The 20,892-nt window shown below is 39.1% G+C and overlaps 1 protein-coding gene across 2 annotated transcripts in view; it reads left to right on the plus strand.

Annotated features, from left to right (window-relative positions):
- LOC139120634 (D(1) dopamine receptor-like) overlaps positions 1-15,277 on the plus strand; it is a 33,144-nt gene extending 17,867 nt beyond the window's left edge. Inside the window, exons 1-2 of one of the 2 annotated variants that reach the window (XM_070685149.1) lie at positions 6,064-6,236; positions 11,172-15,277. In XM_070685149.1, the coding sequence (XP_070541250.1) occupies positions 11,266-12,414 (1,149 nt within the window). In that variant the 5' untranslated portion in view covers positions 6,064-6,236; positions 11,172-11,265 and the 3' untranslated portion in view covers positions 12,415-15,277. Of the gene's footprint in view, positions 1-6,063; positions 6,237-11,171 lie in introns of those variants that run through there. The other variant, XM_070685150.1, reaches the window with a different exon arrangement.
- Positions 15,278-20,892: the final 5,615 nt, after the last annotated feature.

A 20,892-nucleotide genomic window follows, 5' to 3' on the forward strand; every position in this document is an offset into this window, starting at 1 on the left:
AATAAAGATTATGATTATCTGACTGTCATTCATGAAATTCATTGTACATGAACTTGACATGTTGTTTTCAAGTCTTTAGAAAAGTTCACTGACATCTTTACTATATGTAGTAACATCGTACATTGTATCTTTATACATCGACGTGAAATGTTCTAGGTCACATGGTGTTATCAACCCTGACAGAAAAGTCAGCCCCAATGATTCACACACATGGCGACAGAACATAAAAAACACCTGCTAAGCTGGCATGCAATATATCACGTACTTCAGTGAACCAAAAAGCGTTTCATAGAAGTGAAAGTACAGATAGATAATTTGTTTCCCACAATTTTATTTTGCTGAACTAAGCGTGACGTCTTGGTAAGTGCAGAGTTTTATACCCCACTAGTATTTTTTTTTCATGAGTTCGATATTTTAAGGGGAGAATTCAATTTCTAGAGTCTCATCACATAATTTTCCCTCCATAATATCGACGTGATTCTGTAGGCAAATTGGTAGATTGCAGTTTGATGTTCGATTGCTATAGATTCATCCATTTACCGCCATGGGCGTGTTGATGTCTTGAGCAGGCTGACGGTGTAGCTCGACGAAAGATACACTGCGCTTGTAATCACACGTTAAACTTTTATAGAGATTGGTCTGACGATGGAATGTGAAGAAATTGACCGGCAACCACAGAAAACTTGCGAGAGAGTTGCGGGTAGTACTCTCGACTATTTTGGTTGTTTGTTTCATTGTATGCTTTTTTGTCAAAAGTTCAAGTATCATATTTTTCAATGATCATAACTCTTTTGTTTGTCTGTCTCTGTACGCATCTCAATATACTGGTACAGAAGAATAGGAAACTATTGCATACTTGTTTTACAGAAAGAAAGTTATCAACATTTTTTCAAAAGTTACAGCTGTTGTTTCTTTTCAAGGGTCTTAGACACCCAAGTTTCGACTCGTGTATAATTTACCACTGAACCAGTGATATTGCACCCATACACACTTCAAAAATGTCGATTAAATCTATTGCACGTTTAAGTAAATCAATAAACTTCTTTGCAGTTTCTAACGAAAAATACAAAATTAAAAAGATCTGGATAATCGACCTTTGTTACTACTTCAGATCGGAAACCTTGTGTCTGAAATAAGCTAGTTAATGCTCATATGGGTATGGCATCTTCTGCCCATTCAAATTTCTTTTCGAAACAGTCAGCAACATCAGCAGTCTTCCTTTATGATTAATCAAAAGTTGTTTTTTATTTTCACACTTTTTTAGAAATTTACGAATAGAAAATTCCACTGTTTTATTCTCATTGACCCATATTTATTATTCCAGTTTTAATTTATCCTTTTGAGATCATATACAGGTGCCATGCATTTTAGTCCCAGCAATACATGTAAATTGTGAGACTCCCCGATACATGAAAACTTATCAATAAATGTCAACTCAAGAGATAATTGAGTGAAATAAAGTTCTTTCCGAGACCATCACCCCTACTTGAGAAAACTAACAAGGATTCGAATCTGACGGAATGCAATGACCCCTTCTGCATATAGCGACAAAGTCAACATTCACCGTAGGCGCCGTCCACGAACCTGTTGTACGTTCATGCGCCGTCTAAGTTCTTGCAACTAAGCTTGTTAAAGTCTGTCGAAATTGATAAATTGCCGAAATGCCTTACAATCTATCGTTGGCTCAGTACGTTGACAGGATCGTGTCTTAAAGTGTTCTGATCAATCTTAAACCTGAGGACTTGTCTGAGACAAGGCCAATACAACATGTCAAAGTAATGGTTGTCATATCTGTGATATGTAAATTATTTAGGTGTAGTTTGCAAAAGTCTTCATTTGCCCAGAATATCGCGATTTTGTCTTCTGAAATAGACATTTGCAAATGGTCTCCTTCGACTTTGTTAAAACAAAGTAGTATTGCATGCACGCTTGTTTGGGATGAACTTGAACGTCGTTATGAATTGTGGGTCAAATCTAAGCAGACGACTGTCAAGAGTTATCGGAGACCAAACAGTGACAACTCAAAGAAAGCGATTGACGATAAATTATAGTTCAATAGCAATGATGAGCAAATAATAATTAGAAAAACGTCTGCGCTTTTATTTTGTTTCACTTGTCTCATGACAACCTACACTGACCTTTGGTTTGCCTCTGGCTTATCTGGTATGTGAAACTTTTAATGGTTTTGCTCTAATCCAGAGCAAAGTGTATGGCATGGAGTACTTTCGTCCTTTATCCGCCTGAAAGGGAGCTAGCTGGTTTTCAGTGACTAAGCTTACTAATTATAATTTGAGGCAACAAAAACCGGACAGTGCCTATTTGCTGAACATAATCGTATTGCTGGAGAACAGCAAACTTCATTAGGGGGGACGACTTCAAATTTCCAAAGGACACATCGCGTTACTATCAACAGAATCACAATGTTTACAACGTTCTTTATTAGCCCCTCGCTGTACTTTGTGAAGGTCATATAGCATTACTACGCGTATCACTGATTCACCTCCATAATTGAATTGATGTCCTGATCGGTGAATATATCATAGCCCTGATTTAAAATGGCCTTTTTGCACTTGACCGCTGTGTTTACATGGGCGCTTCATCGCATTGTCGATGGACGGTATCGCAAATTCTCCCCTACGCTGTTGCTGTCACTCTATGGTGCAATTTTCTCACTCTGTTATGCAATTCTCTTAAGTCATACAACCAATCAAGGCCTGTTACATGTTATTAATGGCAATGAGAAGGGTTTCGCTTAAAAAGGCGAATTGACACGGTGACGTTACGTTTAATTCAAATTGCAAAAAATGTCACCCATGGTTGTAGCACCTGTATCCACTCGCCCTTTGACAAATTCATACACAAATGGTACTGTAGTTTTGGTTAAAGTCCGTGATTTGTGAACGTGTGAGTAGGATGAACGCGATACTAACTCACTACTGCGCATACTCAAAGGTAACGCGTTCGATCGCTAGGAAAATCTTACCTGGGCTGCCAGATTTCAAATAGATTTGTGTGAAATGGAAGAAGCACAAGAGAAACTGTTGCAATTTTTTTAATTCATCGACTTAAACAAAGACTAGACAAATGGTTATTTTGCATGTTACTATAATCTTCGAGGGAAAGACGTAGCTTAAAGGATTAAAGCAAAAATTCGAATGGACCACCGGTGCAAACAACCACGTATGGAAACGTAGTTAAAAATACGTGTATTCCTGTACGCGCTTTTTATAAACATGTATTTGTTTTTGCCGCTATGGCTTCTTCAGTGCCCATTTTCCAGAGAACACCGTAATTGCCTGGAGTGTGACATACTATACCAAAGTAGGCTCATTAGCATGGAAATTTCCAATAAGCTAGCTATATAACCTAACACGTACAAATGCACAAAAAATGCAATACATATATGTACATAATAAAAGCATGCATACATACATACATACATACATACATACATACATACATACATACATACATACATACATACATACATACATACATACATACATACATACATACATACATACATACATACATACATACATACATACATACATACATACATACATACATACATACATACATACATACATACATACATACATTCATACACAGTAGTTAGAGGGACTGCGATGCATTTAAACATACTTTTCACTTCCCATACATAGGCACACTCTCGAAAACAATAGAACGATACTCGTTGCTTTCCCTGTTGCCCTTTTGCCAGTTGCCCGCTGAACAAGAAAACGGAATTTCCCCGCTGAAGAGAAAATTTTGCCCAGCCGCCCGCAAAAATAGCTTATACAAGCCTTTCGAGCAGCTTTTTGCACGAACAGCTTTGTTGACTGCCCCTGAACACAAAACAGCCAGGAAAACACACGGCGACCGAATAAAGCAATCTAAAGTATTCTATTTGCTGATATTTACGTTAATTTTGATGCCCAGACAAGACATTAAGATGTTAAACTTTGGCTACCAATAGAATGATAGTCGGCAGACACTGTGCAGTGTTTCAGTCAGTCATATCGTCCAATCAACCTTACGTAGCGTCGTACCACTTCGCTTTTGCCCCAGATTAACCGGAATGGGTCACGGTGTAGGTTATTCAATTACATCGCGTAGTGATGTCGAAGTAATCTCCCCAGTGCCAAGCGACGACAAAATCGTTCGCAGACGACAAATATCGTATTTTATTTTAGGGGTCAGCTGTACCTGCGCTGCCTTCTCGGCAAGAGTCAAAATTTACATTGAGCTCGGCAGCTAGTCTCTTCACTCACTCCCAAGAACGCCATCATTGGCAGAATTTGATCATCGTAAGACGTTAAAAGTGATATTTACATTTTCCTGCTGACCGAAAAAATGTTAGGTCGAAGCGACTGGTTCGTTGGAACGTACATACGTGGGCCTATTGAGATGCCCATATAGGTGTTTACAAACTTGAGCACGAGTTTGTTGATTACCAAGAGCTCGTCAGGTAGTGTCCGTAAAATACTGGGAAGCCTAGGTTGCATTGATTTGTATCACTCACTCTCTTGCGAAGAGCCAGTGAGTCGTTGATATGTCAGTGTGTCGTTTACATCGTCTTATTGTCGAGATTTTTTCCAACTGCTGGTATGATGTTCGGGAAGTATTGTGTGTACCATCAGAATTCAGAATTTCCCCATACAACAGAGATATGCCAAGCGTTTAATTGTCTTAATTCACATCAATTACAGGAAAACTTTCAAATTCGGTGACAGCATCAATTTCACCCGACCCTCGAAAACACATGGGACATCATGTTGAACCAATATCCTATACAACACGTGAAAAATACTGGAGATATTTTTAAGTTGGGATGTTTTTGAAGCAGTGTGAAAGTGGTGAATACTTTGACAGTTGAACTCATCAGTGACCCATCAGGGCAAAACTGATTAAGGGTACCGTATCACGTTCAATGTTGAGCGGACGGCTGTAACGGCGACGGATATGTCTAATATTCAGAACAACTGTTTGGTTGTTCGACACTCCGCACTGACAAAACTTGGATAGCTGCATACGTCAGCAAGAGAGATAACTATAATCCAACGATAAGTAAGTGGTCATCACTGAACAGTGTACAGTGAAGAAGTAGTAAATGTGGTTTGTTTGGTTTTTTGTTTTTGTTTTTTGTTCTTTTTTTGCTTTTCAAATGTTCAAAGTTCAAAGAGACCAACACCGTCTTCACTGAGTTGAAATTGAAATTAGTATGTCAGGTTTACCTAATGATTTTCAACTTCTGTACGCCTCAATGGAATTCTTCATGGTTACTCCCCGGAAAATATCCTCATGTGAAAGATCTTTAAAGGCGGAGCCTCCCTTTAAAAGAGCGCCAACCTATGGCGGCGTTCATTGTGTAAGTGGACACCAAACAGGTAACATGAGGGCACACGCTCCAGAAAATGCCACTTTTTAGTTTTTTCCGACCGCAAAACTGCTGACAGACTGCCAAGCGGTCAGCATGAAGCTGCTGCCGATCGAGCTCAGTGGTTATATTCAAATTCTAACGTGACTGGAAGACGTTTTTTAAGGAAATTCGAGTGTGGTGCTGGGGAATAAATGACCGTTGGCAATTTGAACCGACCGTCAATCAAACGATTATATAAGCTCTGTTTGCAAGATTAGCAAAAGGTGACAAAAGATTGAAATCAGTTTGTGTAATTAATGTTATAGAAATCAAACATCGTACTAGCCATGTGTTTGACTGGGAGGAGAACTCCACTAATGCGAGAACCAGGGATTGAAAAGTGCGGCTTTAAACACAAACAGAACTCGAAAAAATTGAACGTTAACTGAAGTCTGGATAGAGAATTTAACAGCTGCGCAAGATTCCTCGAGGACTTCCCAAAAAATACATCGATACAAATACACCTATACAGAACAAAACACGAAATGCTCATTGAACGAGCCATGCGGAGCTCTTTTCGCAGTTCATGTTCAAATATGCTGAGTAAGGATATCATGGGAGGGCGCGCGTCAAATATGCAAATCAACAGAACAGGGGCAGCAACCTATATATCGTTCAGCCGTCACTTCGAATGACACATTTCTGTTCGTGTTACACGATGTTGATGGTTCGTCATTTCCAGGTACACTAAAATATTGAAAGGACATGCTGACTTCACGAGCTGTACAAATGTTACCACTAACAGCGAACCGCGTCGTGTTTTCTCCAGTCTTTGTTATTACCATCATCGAGTATCTCGTGTAGGACGAAGAAGGTAAGAAAGAACGAATTGAAATTCCTATAGACCAATTATCAACGATGTTGCCATTCTCTCTCATAAATCTTTCGCAGCTACAACATTCAAATGGTGATCATGTCTGAAGGCAGAGAAGCTTTTTGGAGTTCTTTTGTCGGTGGGCGATTTTCAAAAGGAAAGGAAGAAGAGGTTTTAATTACACACATCAGATGTGAACAACTGTCTCCTCAATCTGTCATCACGCGTATCCAGTCACCCATTTATCACAAATACGTGCCATTTTCTCATTGTTGTCATCTCATTCACTTCCCTCATTCACTTTCCATTTAAAGGGGAATTTTCAAATGGTTTCGCAAAGTATCCCATAACTTCAGAAAGTGTTCGGAAGCAGTATTTTCTTTGCGGCACAATTATGCCATGCTCCGTTGGGTCACAGAGATCGGTCTGGGACTCTCAAACATCGGTGATGGTACATTTGGCTTTCGTCATCGCTGGCTTGAGATCGCGGGGCATAACCTTTCAACGGCTTCATAACATGCTGTTGATAGAAATATAATCCCTATTGGTAGCTCTAATTTGCTTGATAATGAATCAAAATGTGATGGTATCCACCGTAATTAAATTTATGCGTTTATTTAAGTAATGAACATAAATTAAGACAAATCAGAGCTTAATTACACTTCATCAATAATTACACTGTATACGATGAACACAGTTTAATATCTTGTTTGATGTAAGAAACGAAAAAATAATTGCAGACCATCTTTAAAAGTTCATGATACAACTCTTGGTTTTTTAAAATTTTTCATTCTTTTACGTTTTTTGTTTTTCACTGATACAGACACGTCCTTCTTGCAATTTTATTTTTCACTACATATCACTCAACATCTGTTGTGAATATATTTGCATCATAATTGTATTCAAGGTGACTTAATCCTTATAATTGCAATTTTATTTTTTCGCTATTGTGACCATTGTACGTTGAATAAATCCGAGAACGGGCGTCAAGTGAACTCAACGCTGTGTGATTTGTCTTTTTGAAAATTTTAAGCTAAGCAACGCTGTCGTACCAAATATATCCAAAAACACATCAATCTATACTCGATCAACTGCACGTGTGTAAACTTGGATTTTCCCACGTACCGATTGTATACTCATCTTGACAAATTTCACTTTAAAAATGATTGTTAATGTTTTGAAATAGACGATGACAGTGAAAAATGTCAATGCAATTCGTAGAAAATATTCAAGGACACTGCCACATCCGGTTGTTTGTTGCCCATATGTATTTTAATTGAACTTGAAATAAAACGTTTTGCAGTATATATATATATATATATATATATATATATATATATATATATATATATATATATATATATATATATATATATATATATATGAGTGAAAAGTTTGCGTGCGATATTGGGAATGAAGAGGCAACTGCTTTCGTAACCGGTTAAAAGTGAATTACCATCGTCTGGATTAAAGAGAGAGCTTTATTGAAGCTGTGGTTAGAAGATAAGTAAGATGGACAATCGATCCAACGTAGCTCTCTATGAGCTTGCATATGACGCGACATAGAATGTGTAGAAACGACATATGACATGGCCGTGACGTATGCTAAATAACTGAATCACTCTGCGACTAAGTAATAATGTTTCTCTTTCTTTTTTGATATCATCAGCGAGCTGTGCCGTCCGTTGCTTACGTAACTGTTAGTCCTCTCTCATCGTTTGCAATGAGCTTCTTCGTCACGGCACAGCCGCAGTGACGTACAGCCAAGCGTGAGCGTGGCTAACTTCCTTATATGCGAAATTAGTTACTTGGGATTTTCCGTGCAACAGCAGCCGTTTGTTGACCTAATCAATCGGGCGTATATGTCTATACTATCAGCATAATACGAGCACGGAATTCCCTCCATGCAAAAATGCAATGGTTTACGCCTGCAGGAACTCACCTTAATTTAATAACGTTCTGGATTCCGCAAGCCATGCGCAATATTGTTAGTTATATGTATGTTAAACGGGTCTGGCGCCAAGGGAAAATATGATCCTATAATTGCTTTACAAAATTTGTTTAGCAAGAGATGTTACTAAGCAAAACGTTAAACAAGATTTCACTGATCTTTCACAGCTGCACAATACATAATGAAAAGTGAGGGTTTTTTAATAGGGGTCATTTACATAATTATCTCAATTCAACAAAATATAAAATGATAAAGACTTTCCATATTTCTCCGTGTGAACAGAGTGGGCAAACACTAATCTGTTCATCGTTCAAAAAACGAGACACTGGAGACAATATATATTCCATCTTACTTTCTGTCTAGCTTTCAAACGTACTCAGCAGAGTCAACATATTGGAGAACTTTTATTTTTTTCCGTTAATTCATCTCCTCATTCCTAGCCTGAAATAGTCAGGATCATATCCAACCCTGACTATACTTATAAATAAATATTTTTTATTTTCTTATACTTAAGATAGTCTCTCGATACGCGTATTACAAAAAAATGGCGTTCTGGCGACTGTGTATTGTATATTTGATGTAAAACAGAACATATATCAAGTCACCCTAAACATATTCACCGTTTCGTGGTATTGGGAGATACTGGCCGTGCAATAGCAAATGCGGTTATATGGTTTCAGTGCCAATTACAGCCTGAGTACAAGATTTTCATTTTAACGATCAGTTTCTGACCGATGATCTACGTAGTTAAAAGCTGCCTTTTGCTGAAGAGGATGGGCCCTTCGTATTCGAACGTCGTATGTGGGTTTGTAAGTACCAGGCGAAAACATAGTACCCACACTGCACTGCAAAAGTCGTTGTGCATCTGTCTTTGCATGTTTCTAATTATCAAAATACCGTGGAGGTGATGATAAGTCCCTATGCCATTGGTACACATTATCTCGTCATTCCGGCCCAGTTGCCCTTGTTCTCTTACGCGTTCCGTAAATCGGGACCAACACTTACGACCCCAGCCCCGCCGCAAAGTTCAGGCTTCAGTAAGACTTTCTTTAAAACGTTGCCCCGCCGCAAAGTTCAGGCTTCAGTAAGACTTTCTTTAAAACGTTGACAAATGGAATTCCTATGGCAAAGATGTGATGTTCTTGACGCTAGGTCATGAAATATCTTATCTTTAGACCACAGAATCATTCAGGCATGACTTTAGCGGTTAGTCCTCTGTGAACTTAATCATTATGTATTGGAAACTGAGTATCCCGGATACTATCACATCACGGGTTCTGTAATCCACTTTGGCCTATAGGCTTATACGTTAGATTAATGGTGAGCCAATTGTAGGCGGACAAAATTCGGTATTATCACTGAGTCCCGTTATATTTCGATGAACCAGTACGTTGGAAATCCAATTTTAATAACATTTCGACATGTTGGCAAAAGTGGAAAATGTTTCTACGTCCAAGGTTTCAAATGCTTTATTCAATACATATTTCGATGAACCAGTACGTTGGAAATCCAATTTTAATAACATTTCGACCTGACATGTTGGCAAAAGTGGAAAATGTTTCTACGTCCAAGGTTTCAAATGCTTTATTCAATACACTGAACTCTTCTGTAAACCGTGCGATGCAAAAGTCAGATAGTCTCTCTCTTTGTGCATGCGCCTTGGAAGAGAGAGTCACAAAGGTGAACAAATTATGGGTTATTCAAGGATTGGTTGAGGTACGGTCCTTCCACGATATAGTAAGCACGTTGTGGGTTGAATTTAAAATTCTAAATTCCTTCATGAGCGCTCTGCGACTCGCATGACGAACAGATTGTTTTATGAAATCAATCACAATTGTAAAGCCCGATTCCAGTCGCTTACCCCGCGATGCAATGCGTATGTGTGCCCCTAGATGTACGAGAAACGGCTTGGGTACAACTTCGTAACTTTTCTCATTTCCCATGTTGTGCATATGTGTCTTGTCTCACAGGTCGCCCTCAGCATTGTCTATCTGTACACGTATCAACGATAAGCTTACTGCTATCGTCGACAGTTATCTTTCTAATTAAAATGCGTATCGCAAAAATAACAGAAAGGACATCTTAAGAACCCCAGCCAATTTGATAATTCGTGATAAACTGACGACAGTTCATTATTTAAGTCCCCTTATTATCACTTTATCTTTGCAGGTTAATCGACGAGATTATCTCCGAGTGATTGATTTGGTTTTTTGACATCGATGGCAATGCATTGCACGCATTTTGAGGGTCGCTGAAGTCATTGCAATGAAATGAGCGCCTTGGTGCGTGCGTTTCTGGAAAACCAAGGGCTTCCTTGCATGGCGACTAGCGATCATTTTAGAATTAGTTTCTCTTTATGGATTGTCAGTTAAGTTTTTGCGTTTTTGTTTCCATTGTTCGACGTAGCAGGGACGTCTTTTGTCGGTGGGATTTATTACCAGAGTCGTATAGGTGGTGCAAATATCATAGCGATGAAGGTAGCACAACGCGGACAGTATCATTTAGCCACTTTATTCAATTGTTACCTGAGTTGTTTGATTGGCTTTCACATATGTTATCAGAACTCAGAAGTAGGCAATGCATCAAAGCGCCATCGCTCAGCAGCTCCATGCATCAACTTTAATCACAAGACAGTTACTTTTTTCGATTTCAGAAATTTACCACTGAACCTATCTATAGTTCACGCGGCAATCAGCGTAATCTCTATGAAGGCATGTAGTGCTTGTCTCGTTTTGTTTATCATTGATTAGCCCACTCAAGATTTACATGTCGCCTATCTCCGTCATTGCTACGTACTGGCGGTATTTAGCGGGACCATAACATCTCACGCCGCTATTGCGTTGCCGGCAAATACTTCTGCTCGCTCAATATCTCGTCGTTGCTTTTGTTTGGCGCAAGTGAGTTTAAGAGGGCGCGGTCGCCAACGGAAATTTATGGTTTTACCTGAATGTTTACTTTTGTTTATGTTCTGTCCAACACTTCAGGTGAAACAACCTCGACTGGCGGGCTGTATTCCAGTGTTAGGCTACGGTGAATAACGAACGAACGACATTAAACACACCGAGAGTGACAGCGACCATGGACGTGAACGGAAGTAACTGTACTGAACCAGGACCTGAGGATTTGCCAAGCCTGGGTTACCAGATCGGGGTTGGAATAGTATTGTACTTTATTACACTGATAACCATACTTGGAAATATTTTGGTGATTTCTTCGGTGGTATCGATTCGACGCTTGCAAACAGTCACAAACTATTTCATAGTGTCGCTTGCAGTCGCCGACACCACAATAGCGGTCATGGTGATGCCCTTCGCTGCAGCGAATGAAGTTCTGGGATACTGGGCCTTCGGGGCCGTGTTCTGCGAAGTCTTCAACTGTCTGGACGTCCTATGCTGTACGGCAAGCATTATCAACTTGTGCATGATATCTGTCGATCGCTACCTGGCGATCACGTCGCCATTCACCTACCATCAACGGATGACTGCGAAAACGGCCGCTGTGATGATAGCCACCACGTATGTAGTCTCGGCTCTGATCTCCGTCGTCCCAGTGCTGATTGGGTGGTACGAAGACGAACGCTATAGGGAACTGTATGACGACCCGACGTTCTGTGCGTTGTTGCTAAATCCCACCTACGCTCTGATATCCTCGATCGTCTCATTCTACATTCCAATGGTCATAATCCTTTTCGTCTACGCCAGAATCTATTGTGTTGCAAGGAAGCACCAGCAAAGGATACACGCCCAGGAGACCACTGTCAACCGTCTCCAGGTATCGAGCCCCCCTGCGACAAAAAGGAAATTTTCGTACGCTAGGGAACGGAAAGCCGCCAAGACACTCGGCATCATCGTCGGTGTGTTCATCCTCTGCTGGTTGCCGTTCTTCATCGTGAATGTCGTCGACCCGTACTGTTTCGGCTGTGTTCCCGTGACACTGTTCAAGACGTTCATCTGGCTAGGGTACGTGAACAGCGGAATTAACCCCCTCATCTATGCATTCAATTCTGACTTCAGGAAAGCATTCAAAAGCATGTTGCGTTGCCACAAATGCAGAGGGATATCAGAGAGAGACAGCTCCTTCGAGGCGAGTAACTTGAAAACGGTCAACGACCGGAAAGCCTCGATATCTCATATTTCGTCCGGGCAGATGAACCACGACACTCCAAAACGAACAATGGACCTCGAAGACGTAGTAGAGAACAACCATAACTCTCAAAACCAGAGTTAGCATTGCCATTGATGACACGCAAACACTACAATGTGAAATAACTCATTACAAAGTTGACATTACAATATTTACATACCTTCAGTCATGTTTGGCTTTACGACAATCAATCAAATAAAATTTACCGCAAACTTTCGCCGAGCTTCCGTGAGTAGGTGAAACCAATAAAACGTCAAATGGACTCTGGAATTATTATTCTCAGACGAAAAGAACGCTTATGGTTGTATTTTTTCGCTCGTCTATCTGAAAAAAAAAAACACATTTCCGAGTGTGCATGCAATGGACTATTATTTTTGAGCCACAGATAAAGTGCGCAGGTACAAGACTTTGGAATGGACGGTGAGAGTCGACTGTGGTGTGACTCAGCCTATGAAGCGAAAACAAACAGGTTGTTGTCACCAACAATTTGTATATTTAGACTATTGACAATTTGGCATTTTTGAAGAAGCCCGCCAACCACTTTGCAGTGCTATATCTGACCCTAAAAGCGCCCGACTGACCTTGTGCCTGCATATGACATCCACAAAGTATGCTTGCACAAGCCAAACCCGAAGGTACTTGACTGTGTAAATGTTTTCAGCGAACACGACAATGCCATCAATGTGTACAGCGTATGACAGGAATGACGTGTCGCGTGTCATATACGTCAGGTCAAAACCAATTTACTCATGTCAGTCGGAGAACCGGAGAACACGCTGCCAGTTGCTACGGAAGCTTGATTCCTGCCTGGGAACAGATCGTAGTCATAACAACGTGACAAGCGAAAGTTTCAACACAGAACGTGATGTGTGGAAGGGTTAGCAATTTGCTTGAAATTTGGCTTGAAGATAAATGGAATTTCAACTCCACTATAGACAACGCCAGTAGCAACGTCTCCAAAATCGGCGAGAAATACTAGCATTTACGCCCGATGTTCGATAAACAGAATTATTTAAGCATCGAGTTTAATGCCGTTTCGACATGTCTGTGATGACAGAACTTTTCCATAGGCACGCCGACGCGACTTTGCACCCGAAGCCAAGTTACATGATACGCCATAATAGTACACCATAGGTGTTAAAATTCATACCCTGAAAACCTAACTCCCAAAATGAAGGGGAACCCATGCACGAACCACTGTCCATGAAAACTGAAGCCGCAAGCAAGTGTGCGACGATTTTAATCTGAGACCGAGTTCTAGATGTCATTTGTTTTTAAGTCGGACACTAACGGTGAAGTTGCTTGATTTTCGAATCTAACGTATTGTGGTGTAAAGGACTTCATTATCCTTGAAGACTTCGATCACGAATCATATCGATATTGTTTTTTCGTTTGCACTAAATCTGATCTTCTAGAAAAAACTTTAAGCATAGAAAAATATTGTTTACAACGCTAGTGAACAAAAATGGTGAAATGTGAGGTTGCTCATCAAAAGACGTTAAAAGACCACAGGCGGAAATATATTCTGTTCCGATGAGTGTACGATAAGGACTTGTATTGTGCGGACGATATGTTATTCCTGGGAGGGACATGGTTACTGGCACGCCGAATGAATAATCGATTCAATGCATGATTTGATAAAGCTCCGGAACGTCGCCATGCAAATATTCGGCACACCTCCGACAGACGCACAGTAAAATACTGCAGGTTTGACCGGAAAGTTTGAGATAAGATGTCGGTTGTCATGCTATATATCACACTCTTTGCAAATCAACTACAGACACAGGGAAAGTCTAGAATCGTTGACGATGTTTCAAATTTTGGAATGAAAGATTGTATTGTCCGGTTAACTTTACCCAGAATACATTCATTCGTCTAATTTGTTTAATTTTGTAGGAAACACAACTTTACTCCGGTGTCAAATTGAAGGGCTAAAGTCCATTCATCCAGTCACAGGTATTTGTCAAATCTCACGCAAGTCCATGACAGGGAACAAGCGAAACACCACTTGTATGCTTTTTTCAATACTTTTTCAAAAGTGGATGTTTTCTGATCAAAAGTTGACAGTTTTTCGCCAACTTTTTACGACCACCATAACCTTTTAACCTTTTCTGATCCCTTTTCGGACAAATTGCCCGCCAGACTACTTTATCAGCGTCAGTGTCAGATCTTGACGTTTAATCTGCAACACCATCGCTTCCTCTTAAACTTTGCTTGAAACCAAAACTTTTCTTTGGCAAATTGAATATTTATGTGCGCGTATGTTCAAAGCTATTATTGATGGACAGTGATTTCACCTTGTTGGTCGAAACTGAGGTCAATCATTTCCCATTGAAATGGACACACTCACACTCTCGCGTGGTCTCAAAGAAATCTCGAGTTTATACGAGACAATACAAGATCGCGCTACATTTACTTTTTAACGACTCTCAACATGAGAGGAATGCACTTTCGTTGAATTGTCGAACAATGATAACATATTTTAATCAGTACCCTTCTTTTATTTACGGGCCAGGGGGCATCTTCGGCTTAACACAAACCCGCAGACGACAACAAATTTTAGGTTGATCCCAACAGTTTGCTATCACCAGTGGAACTGATTATGTTAACCATAACTTTTCCATCGAGCGGATCTGAATAGCCAGTTTTCAATCTTGACTTTTCACAGCTCCATGGTGTGTATTCGTGTAGGCCAGTCTTTAGTGTATGATGTTTGTTTAGCCTTGTTTTATTGAGGGTTGTAAAATGGCTTAAAAGTAACTGCTATTCTTACTCTGGGACGAGGACACTCTCTCACCGCTATATGAATCAAGCTTTCGAAATTGCGAAATAGGACCAGTCTGAGACTGGTAAAATGAATATTTAAAATGACAACATTGATTTCACAAGGAGTATAACTGTTTGTTTTTCAGAAGTTTAACGTAAATAAAATGTTTTATTTATATTGCTCATGTGTCTTAATGCCGCAGGGTTTCCTTTTTTCGCAATCTTTATTATTATTTTCCTAAGAATATTTATAGAGCAAGAACAAACAGTGGCTGTTTTGAAGTAAATATTTAAAACCTCACATCGCGTTTGCCTTTACTACCCGTGGGCAATCGACTTTACCTATGGAACGACCAGTCGGGCCTTAGTCAAGGAGATTACTGTGCTCCAAGGTCGTAAAACAATATTGTTCGCTATTCGAAGTCGCGCGAAGAAGCACACTGTGTGCAGGCCGAAGCACTACGAATGATGCAGTCTTCTTCTATTTTAGCTACATTCAAGCCACTAAATATGTCAACACGCAGATTAGGTCATACGAATTCAAGCTATCGCTTGTCGTAGAGTATCTTTGCAATAGTTGTTCAAATATCACACGTTTCAGGACAACGAGTTCACATGACGGTCTGATCCGAAGCCTGTTCGCTCATCATAGCCATACACGTAATCCAATATCACTATCTCGGCATATGTTACGTATTTGAATGGATCTTATAGATCTAGTTAGTATTACATGTCGGCTTAATGATTGATCAATATTAAAGTAAAGCGTGGAAATGATCGTACTTTCCTTGCGAGAGGTTTAACAAACTAACAAATATTTGACAATGTTCATGCGACCTTTGCCCTCGTAGTACTAGAAGGCGACTTCCTAATCAGGGTCCTGTTTTTATAGCATATTTTCCTTGCCTTCCGCCAAGTCTTGCAGTGACGTCATATTGATTTTTTGACATGTTAAACCTTATTTGATGAAAGATTCCGTTGTGAGATGTGTAAAATAAGGTTTGATTTTTTTTCAAAATAGCCGTTCATTTATGCTAACGGGCCATCAACTCTAACTTTTGATAAGTTTTTAATCATTTTTATTTTGCATGCCAATTGCAAATTCTTGATCTACTCCGTGAAGCAAGTTGAAACATCCTCAGTTTGTCAACATAGCGTCTATATATGTTGAAGCGCACTGTTATTGTTTATATTTGAATTCTAGTCCGGACCAGAATTCACTCGTCAAAAATAACAATGCAGTTTACACATATACAGCTTAGGTAAAAAGCTGGATACTGTGTATATCAACATGCTTTGGAGAGTAGAACAAGAAATTATGGTTGACATAAAAATAGTGAAAAAAATCATAAAAAGTTAGAGTTACATATTTTTAAAACACTTGATTCAATGATACTAATGATATGTGATCTGAACCGAAAATGTCTCCCCAGTGTGCCTAGTTAGAAAATATGAAGACTATGATAGACTACCAAATAGCACTACTCCGTCAATTTTACTCTGAAAAATTCTAGCACTAAATACGGGTATATACATTCTCTGGTAACAGATTGAAACATCACTTGACTATGTGAATAACCAATAGTATGTGACGTGTCATTGACCCCATAACAAAAGTCAACTAATGATGATATCAGCGAGCATAGTTGGTGACTTTCAAGTAAGTACTTTTTTAGGATGTTGCCAAGCCAACGTCCATAGAAGTTGAAATTTATATCCAGTGTCCAATAAGGGTAAATTCGACTAAACGAGATTTTTATGAATGATCTTTCTTTCTATCGTTGTTGATTACACGGCAATTAGCGAATTCATCATAAATCATCGTTACTGAACTAATTGTCAATAATACTGGTGATTTTGTTACGCAAACCACGTTTATACTGATCTGATTACAACTAAGAAGACATAATAGAGAGATAATAAAGATCTATGTGTGACGTTTAAGCTGTCAATGCCTACATGCAAAAGTACACAATTAAAAAATCAGCAACAGCGATTAACAGCTCAATAATTGTCAAAGTTAGTCATGGAGGTGGCACAATCTCCATGGTGCTACCTCCAAGGTCATGTGCGGGGTACTCAATCTTTATTAACAATTGAGAGGAAGATCAGTTGAAGATAGGTTGATAACAGTGTGCATACTCCAAATAAACCATTATGCCTATCGTAGTTTACAATGCAAGTCTGTAAGTATCAAGTTATGCCCACAGTTGTGCGATATGTATAATATTAATTATTCATGTTATCTTCCAACGGATGATTTCTCAGGTGACTTGTTGACCTTTAGTGTTGTCCAACCAAGCACATCCAATGAAAGTGGCGCTGAAGCTTAGGGGTCGGTTAGTTGGTGGCGTCCCACTGAACTTCGCCTCCACCCACTTGGAGTTAAGGGGAAAATGACCTTTGGGAACAGTATGGGCAAGTGTTACGATGCGCGACTGAAAACATATGACCTGATCTTCTAGTGATTTTGTCCTCCGGGTTTTTTGTTCTTTAAGGTTGTATCTATCTTGGGTTTATCTATAAATTATGAGGAACACATAGACACAAAGAAAAAAAATTGTTTTGTACTTGACATTCGGCATAACTGATCCAATGATGCTCAGTATTTCTTAAAGTTTGTTTTATCTGACATCTTTGATGCGAGGTTACCGTACTAGGTACTTCGCGCCTCAAAAATGACAGATTTAAATTTTTGCTCATACTTTCATCAAGCAACTTTTGAACCATTGTCTTTCAAAATCAAGAATAAAAATCGAGGGTCACGGTGCAAATTTTAGTACTAGATCCAATATCCACTGATATTTGAAATTCAAAATGGCGGCCATTCCTGTATTATCTCTATTGGAGAAAACAAAATTCCCGATTTTCACAAAACTAAGTAAGTGTGTATTATTTTCACTCCATAAGCTTCAAAATGAGCTCCCACAAGTGGTAGGTCAAAATAATATTGTATAAATTTGAGAGTCGGAATGGCCATCCTCGAGGAGCATTCTACCTTAGTGGGACACAGTCGGCCATTTTTGCCTGAATTTTGTTTGATAAGAGATATACTTATTGTTTGACATGTTGAAAGATACTGAATGAATGGGTGACCATGCATATATTCGTCCCTTGTTTTAGACACAATGCATGAAACCATTGCGAAAATGAATTAATGGTCATGACCATTAATTCATTTTTGCACTGGTTCCATTTAATTTGTCTAAAACCGAGGTCGAATATATGCATGGTCAACGGAAAGTGTATCGCGTTTAAGTTGGGAAATTATTCCGGAAACGTGATGTGACACGTCGCGTTGCATTCCGATACAGCTTTGTGATACGCCCCTCTCCTAGCTACTCAGTGTCAGTCTTTGAAATTCTCCAGTTACTTTCAACCACTTGAAAAAATCCGCAGAGTGTTGAGATGACCGTTTTATTAACCGCAGTTGACATGTTTGCAAAAGAGGCTGTTGATGGAAAGTGTCAACTCAGAACGTAGGTCACTGAATAACAATCGAAGTCGCATGTGTAAAGCTTGGAGTAAGAGACGATATGGTTTTTGATGGCAACAAAGTAATTCTTTTCCAATAAGGAAATAAAATATCCGACATAAGGCCGCGTTCAAAATAAATGGGGGGGGGGGCTGGAGGAATTCAGGGGGGATTCGAAATTTTTTGGGATAGTCGAGGGGGATTTGAAAGTTTTACTCTGCCTAAAGGGGGGACCTGAAAATATTTTGACTCCCAAAATTTTGATGTCGTCTAATGGTTCTAACGTTAGTAATAATTAAACAATATCTTGAACAGTTTTTTTCACATTTTATGTCTTTAATCTCGAAAAAATATAAAAATGTATGAATGCCATTAAATTTTCGTAAAACAAGTCGGCCTTGTAATGGGGCAGGAGCTGCAACTGTTGATAATTTTTCAATATTTCTATGCAATGTATCAAACACAGTTTCTTGGTGTCTCTCTACAGCATGCTGAAAAACACAATATTCAGTTTGTCAACAAAGCCCGTTTTTCTAAATATTGGTGATAATTGAATGATACAAATGCACGGTACACGTAGGCTGTGTTGGCAAGCTGAATATTGGACAGCTCAACATGCTGTAGGGAGTTGAACAAGAACGCAATTGTATAAACTGAACAAAAATATTGTAAAATAAAAAGTTAATACAATTACTGCCCTGCTACTACATACTGACAGTGACAGTGATACATGTAGCTCTGACTCTGATGTCGTTTCAGAAGAGTTTCGGTCATAGGACACTCAATTGACAGTGAAACATACATCTACTTGTACACAAGATCCAGCCAGAGAGCAACACATAGAAGACTAGGGGACTAACAGTTACCATAGATTTTTGAATTCTGACATATGAGAACAATCAAATATTAGAGGGGGTATATTGGGGGTCACCATAATTGATCTTATACAAATGTACGATGAAAAGTCAGTTTTTTCTAAAATCACTTAAAATCAACAAAAAAACCATTCATTTCAAGTTCATCCAGTGAACGAAATTTTCACATCTCATTGTACCAATAACACAAAAGTAAAAATTTGAACAGTAAAGACTCTAATTTAAATGGAACAATGTGTGACTAAATGGAATCGTTTATTTTTTATCAAATTTGCCATTATTACACCCAAAATTTCCGAGATTTAACATTAATTTCATGGAATATTTTAACCTTCCAGTATTTTCAATTTTGTAAAACATTTATAAATGGCCTCTAAGTTATATATGTCTTGTACTTTTGAAAAAAAAAATTCGGTAGGTCACTGTGCTCAATTTTTAACAATTTGGTTAAACGTAGCTAGGAATACACAATTTTCTTACTCTCTCATGATTGTCATTTTGTGTGCTTTTCAGCTGGTGCCATTGAACTGGCCAGAGTTGGATAAACTCAAGTCGGCTTAGACTGAGAAATCCAAAAAGTTCACTGATGCATTTAAAAATGAAGCAATTTAAGAACTTGCCCTAGGTATATGGCTCTACAACCTGCTGATAAGAGGTAGTGTTGAACATCTGCGTGCAGAACGACACATTACATGTTTGTTTTTACTCTGCGTGCATTCCTTATAAATATACGGCTATATGGTAATTTTGGGGGGACTTTAAAATTTTTGAGGGTATTGAGGAGGGTACTTGATATTGTTTGAGGGTATTGAGGGGGATCTGAAAAAAAATAAGATTTCAATTGCGATTCCTCCAGCCCCCCCCCCCCCCTTTACCATTTTTTTGAACGCGGCCTAAATCAGAATCAGTTTACACGCTTACCATCATTATCAACAATGCAGTTACACAACACCTAGCTTGTTAGAGACCAGCCGCCACTGTGGTTTGGTTTGTAGAAATGGCCTATAAAGCTTAGAAGGTGCAAAACTTTTCAACCCTCTGCGTCTCAAACTAAATGCGAAGCGAACTATCTGCAAGACTTTCCCTGGCTAGAGGTTTTACCAGACGCCTTTAGCCAGCAAGCAAAGAAGAAAGAAAGATTGCAGTGAAAACAGGCCAGTATTTTCACAAAGATGGCCAATTAGCTGCAGTGTATTACAAATCGAATCAGTAGTTGCAATCAGTTTTAACTTTCACTTTTAAATTTAATTTTTTTACTTATACCACCTAAAAATAGTACATCTACAATTGACAACACCTTTGGTCACAATTTCTCGAAATAGGCTAGTTAGCTGCCGGTGGTAATAAACTGATTTTCATATCAGCGACGTGGCTCGAACCCATGAAAATGAATTGTTTCCGTACAGAACAGATCGGTCAGATACACTCTAAAAGACTCTTGAGGGA

The sequence above is a fragment of the Ptychodera flava genome, chromosome 20 (genome assembly GCF_041260155.1).
Source record: "Ptychodera flava strain L36383 chromosome 20, AS_Pfla_20210202, whole genome shotgun sequence".
In the NCBI taxonomy this organism is placed as follows: domain Eukaryota; kingdom Metazoa; phylum Hemichordata; class Enteropneusta; family Ptychoderidae; genus Ptychodera; species Ptychodera flava.